Genomic DNA, 7,404 nt, shown 5'->3' with positions numbered 1-7,404 from the left:
TATTATGAGAGTTTTTAATGGAATGTAAAATGTTTTGTTTTATTTTATTTTATTTTTTAATAAGAGGAATGGAAAAGAAAAACATAAAATGTTTTACAGTACCATTCCTTTTTTTTTTTTGTCCTTTATTCTTTTGGCAAAAATACAAATTGCATCATTTAAGTTTGGGTGAATTGATATTTTCATCTATAAAAGTTTCATTTTTGTCATTGAAGTTTATGCATTTGGTTCCAGTGTTTGATCATTTTGTTTATTCCCTTAAAAATTTGTTGTTAAATTACTTACAAAAACTCTCTCTCTCTCTCTCTCTCTTATATATATATATATATTGTTAAGCCCTACTTAGGAAGTTAGGGCCAAAAGAGCATCCATATATATGGGCAATTCACTAGTGAAACCTTTGTCCTAAGTTTTGTTGTAGGAGCTCATAAACACATTATTACTTAAAAACTCTTTCTCTCTCTCTCTGGTGCCCTTGTCTCTTCCCTCTCTAAACCCATGAAAGCTACAAACAAGAACATCATTCTCCTCACCCTCAACAGCAACTACACTCTCTCCAAACCCTGCAACCTCGTTGTAAGCCTCATCTACTTCACTTGCACCTTCCATGAGATGGACAAGAACGCTGCCAAGATCAAGCTCTTCCACACTTACCACAATACTCATGTTGGCAACCATGTTAAAATCCTCTTCGTTGGCTTCTTTTCTTGCAAGAGCCTCTGTGTCAATATGAGGGTTTTGGCTACAAAGATTCAGGACATTGTCAATCCATTTGAATCATACTTTGTTGTCTTTTGCGATTTGAAGCAATGAACTTTGGTTCATTTGAATTGGAATTTGTGTGTTATGTGTGGGGACCCAAAAGTCCAAGAGACCTCTTAAGTGAGGTCAGGTGAGGGAGAACCAAACACTAAGTCCCTCATTGACTAAATGGGAAGAGGTCATGCATCTTATATGGAAGCTTTAGACTCTAATTGGTAAGAGGTATTTTCTCCCGATGCTATATATCACGTAAGGAATAATAAAACCGTATAGATTGTGCGCCCAAAGTAGAGAATATCAAGCTTGTTGGGAGTTGTTGCGTGAGCGTGTCAATATGTGTTTTAGTAATAGTTGTTTTCTACTATTGAGATAAATTGATAATAATTTTATTTCTTTCTTTGTTTTCTAGTTTGATTTGTTTAGTATTTATTTGGCAATATGCCTCCTCCCAAATAGATTGGGTAATAAAACTCTTTTCTTGTTTCTTAAGATATTGAAAGAAAGAAAAAATATATATATGTCTTTTTTTTTAATAATTTTAAATGTTTGGTCCATGGGAGGAAGAATGAGAGATCCAAACTAGTAACTTTTACTACATTTAAAAAAAAGGTTTACTTAGTTTCTTCATTTTAGGTAAGTGTCATCATGTTTCTTCTATTTTTTGATCTTCTATAAAAGTATGTACCGACATTTTTAATGAATTTAAGAGAGATTGTTAGAATATATTATTAATTACCATAAATACATAGATAATGATTTGTAGAAGATTATGGACTAGCGTAGTTTTATAATATAATATCTTGGGTTATCAAAAAAAAAATCATACTATTTTTTTTTTCTCAAAAAAAAGAGGTTATCATACTAAGTTTAAGATATTTATATGTATACTTTACATTGAATTCATTGTAACACATGACTCATAATAGTAAAAATTTAGTTAGTATTGTGGATGTAGGTCATCATGCAAAACCACAGTAATTCTCTTATTTTCTTTACACTGTTTTATTCATTCTTTCTATTTTAAAATGATATCAAGTTAGGGTTTTGAAACCCATCTCATTGTCCTTTTTCCGTGTTTTTTTTTTAGATCCTAGAGACATTTAAGTAATGTTTCTTTGAAATCTTAGCATTTCAAACACATTTTCGAGTTTTTTTTAGCACACTTGTCACACTCTAACTTATGATTGGCATGATATTGTTTGTTTTGAATTGACCCTCACAGTTTTAAAAGGCTTTATATCAATATTGGTCCAAGGCATCCACATAAAGCATAGTACAGAAGAGACCTAGGTGATGTGGGACTCGGTTAGGATTTGAGTCTCTCTCACTTCACACTTTGGCATTTTGGATTTCCACAATCCACCCCAAGGGCTACGTATCCTTGTGTAGGGCCTACCCCCATCCCATCTCATAGAGGTTCACTTTGATGTCATTATGACACGTCTTAACTCATCATTATCATTATTTTGTCCACTTTGGGGTGCCCTTCATCATTTTAAAAGACCTCATACCAATTAGAGTTTAAGACCTCCATATAAGACCCAAAGCCTCTCCTTACCTAGGCAATTTCCCTCACCTCACCCCACTTAAAATATCTTTTGGCCTTTTGGGTCCCCATAATACTACTTGAAAAAATCTAAAGGTGATATGCAATACCCCACAAAAATTAGCCAGATGATGTCAAAAGTGCCCTCACATGCCATTCAAAATTTATGTATGCGAGATCCACGCGTCGACCATGAGCCACTCTATCATATACTGTCTTCTAACAAATGCTCTCCTCTAGCTGTTGATGTCACCATCCTTGAGCTATATTAACTATTTTCTAGTCACTGATGTAGCTGTTCTCTAGTCCTAGTAGTCATCTTTTGGCCTACACCCGCCATCGCCATGTTTTCACACTTTACATTTAATATCATGCCTAGTCCAATTTATATCAAAATTTGATCGTTTATGGTCATGGTTTTCTTCATGAGCATATATTTTAAATTCAAGATGTTTTCAAGACTCTACCAAGAGTTTTAGGAAGTATATTAGAATATATTAGGATATCTTCATAAATGTATAGACTATGATTTTATAAAATACTATGGACTACCATAGTTTTTTTTTTTAATAGATTGCACTACCAAGATTTTAAGGTTGCCATGCTGAAATCTTCTGGGGCATTCTGTCGTGGGCTTAATTCGTCAAACAAAATCACTTTAATTCTCTTTACTTACTCTTTCTACAACTCACATTCTATGTCTCTCAACTGAAGATGCAGAAGCCACGGGAGTAGCTAATAAGTTTTTGTATTTTTGCGGTAAGTAAAGGGTAATATAATTTATTTTTGGGCTAAATCAAAGGGAAATAAGTTTCAATAACCTATATGTAGCATTTTTTTATCATCAAGTTGTACTAGAGTGTAAATGATGAATGTCAACATACATATATATATATATATATATATATATATATAATCCTCTATGGTAGTTTTTGGATGACTAGCTCAGTAGTAAACAGGGCGGCCTCTCCATTATGCTTCGCTCGAGTACCATCTTGTTTTGCAAGAACGGAAACGGAGGCATATAATTAACACGGCTTTCGATGCCATTCAAACTTGAGGGAACCTCACGAGATTGACTTTATAAGTATATAAAGAGGATATATCCAAATTCAAACATTGTTCAATAGATTAAAGAGGGATCGATATGCTTCCCCAATCATTAAGCAAGAAGTTGTAGATAATTAAACCTATAATATAATCATTAGCAAAAATCTCTACAATACTTGCTTCTGGAAATACAACAGATGGGTAATAAAAAGAATCCTCGAAATTATTGGTGATGGTCAAATTTTGCATCAAAGTAGATCAAAACATGTATATAACTGATTAGCTGCCACCTCTTTTCCTTTGGTTAAAGCAGACAGCAAATATGTGTTCACAGGTTGTATGTGTTGAAGGTCTGGAACACTCTGCAGAGCCTATTCATAAACTTGGGTGCTTACGTAAATGCATGAGTTTACCTAATTCATAGAATATAATTAAAGCTACGTATCAAAAAAAAAAAAAAGATATATAATTAAGACAGGATTTTCAGACATAATCAGACCTGAGACCTCTCAGTGTTCAGAAAATTAACTAAAAAAGTGATAGAAGTCAGACAGTTGCAGCCTTGCAGGTTGATAACTAGATTCGCCAGACTAGCTAGTACAATGCTAGCTAGGGTATGATAAGCAGTAGAACCAGCTGGACAACGTTTAACCAAATAGATTTAGAGTTACACAATTTCTTACAAAATATCTTAAAACAACTTGCTTGTAAGTAGTTAATAGGAGATGTTTTGTTGACGTTGAAACCAGATGAAAATCAATAAAAAACTACCAATTCATATGTTGTTAAAATTGTTGGGTTTAAAACATAAAACTCTTGGGACACAAGTTTTGTGCAACAAGTTGATCTATTCATATCAGATTAAGATAAAACCGTACAATATATTCATTCTTAATAGTCTCACATACATATTTGGCATTTATGGTGATGATACACCATTAAAAAAAAATTGGTCCATGCCATTTTTTTCTTATTCTTTTCTAGAGATGGTGAACAATGAAATGTGTAAACTTAATAATTTAGTATTATTTAACTTTTATTTTTGAGTAATTTGTTATTTGTTATCTTATTTGCATTAAAAGGAAAACAAATATCATATTTATTACTATTATTATTACTTTATATTTTGCATATGAGAAAATACAGGTTAACCCGTAACTTGATTAACCCGACCTGCTTGCAACCCATTTAGGATGACCCATTTTTAACCTAAACCTGATTTGATTCGTAATCCTATTAACTTAACCCAACCTCTTTGCCATGTTTAGTGAATTTAGGTGCATCAATCATAAAATGATGTTTAAGCATATTGTGAATTTGGGCATGTATAGTTTTCCATTTTGAAGTGGTCGATTGTGAGTATTGGAAAAAAAAAGTGTGACTTTATATGAAAATGATTGTCTACCACTCACAGTTAATCATATCATCAAGTTGTAGTAATGTTGTGGCAAATGGTGTGGTCTTATAAGATTTTGAAGAAAATGATAATTAATATTGTTAAAAATTACTTCGAATTCCTAGTTAGATTTGGTTTGAATTTCCTTGGTATGGAAGAAAATTTGTTCCTTATTAAAAGACAAGGATTTCCTTAGTGTGGAAAACAAGGATTCTCATTGATATGCAAGGAAAGAGGTTTTCCTTATTCAAAAAGTAATTGGGTATTCATTATCCATCAAAAAAATATAATTAAATCCTTATAAATAGGCATTGTTGCAAAAAGTTTGGTCCAGAATCCTTCACATGGGAAGAAAATAAGGCTTTTAGAAGATTATGAAGTGAGTTTCTTCAAAAAAACACTTGGTAGATTTTGGGGTTGAAAAATACCTGGGTACGTGTGTTGAAAGTTTTTTAGTTTTGTTAGTATGTGAGAGTTTTTGAGTGTATTGGAGTTTATGTGTGTGATTTAATTTGTGTTTGTGAGAGATTTTGTGTATGTTCATTAGTGAGGTTTGTAAGTGTTGTTTTTTTTGAGTTGTAAGGGTCATAAGGTTTGATTAAGTGTGGTTATAATCCATGTCATTGATAGTGTATTTTGGTTAGCATTACTCTTGAATGTAGTAGGCATAGAGTTTGTCCAACCTTGTTAAATATTACCATATTGTGCTTCCATTTAGCCACAAAATAACAACAATTGATATTAAAATTTCTGCTATTACACAACAAATATTCTTATGAGAATGACATATAATTTGAAACGAAAGTAAATCTTTTTTTAAAGAAAATTCATCCCCATTAATTACAGGTGGTGAGTGCGTGGCCAAACATGAGTAATGTTTGGTCTTCCCAAGAGAATATACAAATATAAACGTATTTATACACGCAATATAATAGCCATATTTGTTGGGTGTAGCATCTCTATATCTTTACATATACATGAGTATATTTGTTGGTCTCCTCAGTGCTTCTTTGCTTCTTTTTCAGCCTGCAAAATCAACTCTATAAAGGTTAATACTCCAAAAGGACACGCTTAAGAGAGAGAGAGAGAGAGAGAGAGAGAGAGAGAGAGAGCAATCATGCAATATATTCATACCGCTTTGACCACTCGCTCAAAGGCTTCAAGTCCATATTTATCGATGTAAAGCTCCACGGATTTCCTTGCATCGAGGCTCATCATCTGGATTATCTTCTTTTGGGTCTCAGAATAAGCAGGATTATTCACACGGCCTCCAAGCTTAACATATTTTCTCACGAAATTCATATAAATATAAGCTGCCCCATTAAATATTGGTAGCACCAGCCACAAGCCAAATACAAGCTTCATGTATGGCCAAATTGGAAACCTGTCACACAGCATACATATTTTCATGCAGATTTATAATTTTTTGTTAGTGATAGCACAATACGCGACATTCATGTCAATCACTATAAACAATTTACGTGTGATGTGACAGTACGTACCAAGCGAGAACTTTCCAACAAGAAAGCTCAAAAAGCGTTATGAACGAGTATAAAACCCAATATGTTAGCCATTGCTGATCGTCTAGGGTTGTAGGACTCTCAATTGCTCGCATTGATGCATATCTGTTCATATATATATATATATATATATATATGGAACTCGTATTAGACATACATTAATATCCTTTTAATTAGTTTTCTGGTATATGTAAACTACTGGGGATGGATGTATTTTACTTACAGAGGATATAAAAGCATCACTGCAGGCCTGCAGGTTCACAACAAGAATCAAAGTTATTGTTAGGATACAATTAAAAATGATGAAAATTTTTAGGATATATGTTCCTCTCGAAAAGGATATGTGCTGTTAGTTAAACATCATATCTTCTAAAAAAAGATTTCCTGATAAAGTTTGACTAATCACTAAAGCACTGGATTAATTCAAGCAACGAATAAGATAGCATTTAAATGTCTCACTAACAAACAAATTATGCATGACCATTGACCATATATATATATGAATCCTTTTGTACTTTTTCTTGGGGACCGTGGCCAATAATTGAGCACGTAAATGATGCACAATATTTGTGACCAATGAATGTTATTGCTGAGACATCCAGTTTCTTTTCAGAAAGATATGAAAATAAGAAAGCCATAAACAAATTTCTTGCATTCTCTTATTGAATAAAAAGTTACATACCCGGCTAATGAATCCATGATCCTCGCAATTGGTACAACAACGCCCATGTTGAAATTCTACTCTTGGACTCCGGTTGATCGATAAAGACTACAAGTTTGGTGAGCTTGATGAAAAATATGAGATAAGGTTGCAGAGTTTTTATAAAAGGAAGCTAGGTGGGGTCGATGAAACGAAGTAAAGAATATCTGTTGGATTGGCCAAAGTCTTCTTTTCTTCAACAACAAGGAAAAGAAAAAGGCAATGAGAGAGGAGGAAATAACGCTAAAGTAAGTAGCTACTTGCCTTTAAACTTGTGCATCAAAGGTATCTATTCTATGCACCATTGCACCTTACTTTTCTTTCTCCTCTAGTTTGTTCCATTTTAAAGGTTTTCATGTCATGAATCAAGAAATTTTGTAACATCTAGCTACTTAATTAATAAACTAATTCAATCTGTTAGGATTGTTTA

At 32.9% G+C, this 7,404-nt stretch overlaps 1 protein-coding gene across 1 annotated transcript; it reads right to left on the bottom strand.

Annotated features, from left to right (window-relative positions):
• Nucleotides 1-5,489: 5,489 nt before the first annotated feature.
• Nucleotides 5,490-7,062, bottom strand: LOC142641406 (HVA22-like protein f). The gene is made up of 5 exons (XM_075815839.1): nucleotides 6,957-7,062; nucleotides 6,498-6,524; nucleotides 6,257-6,379; nucleotides 5,889-6,138; nucleotides 5,490-5,780 (listed from the first exon to the last, which is right to left on the bottom strand). Exons 1-5 carry the CDS (start codon nucleotides 7,001-7,003, stop codon nucleotides 5,754-5,756), a joined length of 474 nt encoding a protein of 157 aa, XP_075671954.1. The 5' UTR covers nucleotides 7,004-7,062; the 3' UTR covers nucleotides 5,490-5,753.
• Between the last annotated feature and the right edge of the window lie 342 nt (nucleotides 7,063-7,404).

This window comes from Castanea sativa, chromosome 6, assembly GCF_040712315.1.
Source record: "Castanea sativa cultivar Marrone di Chiusa Pesio chromosome 6, ASM4071231v1".
Taxonomy (NCBI): Eukaryota; Viridiplantae; Streptophyta; class Magnoliopsida; order Fagales; family Fagaceae; genus Castanea; species Castanea sativa.
Note: the sequence above shows the minus strand (reverse complement) of the source record. Positions and strands in the feature narration are given on the sequence as shown.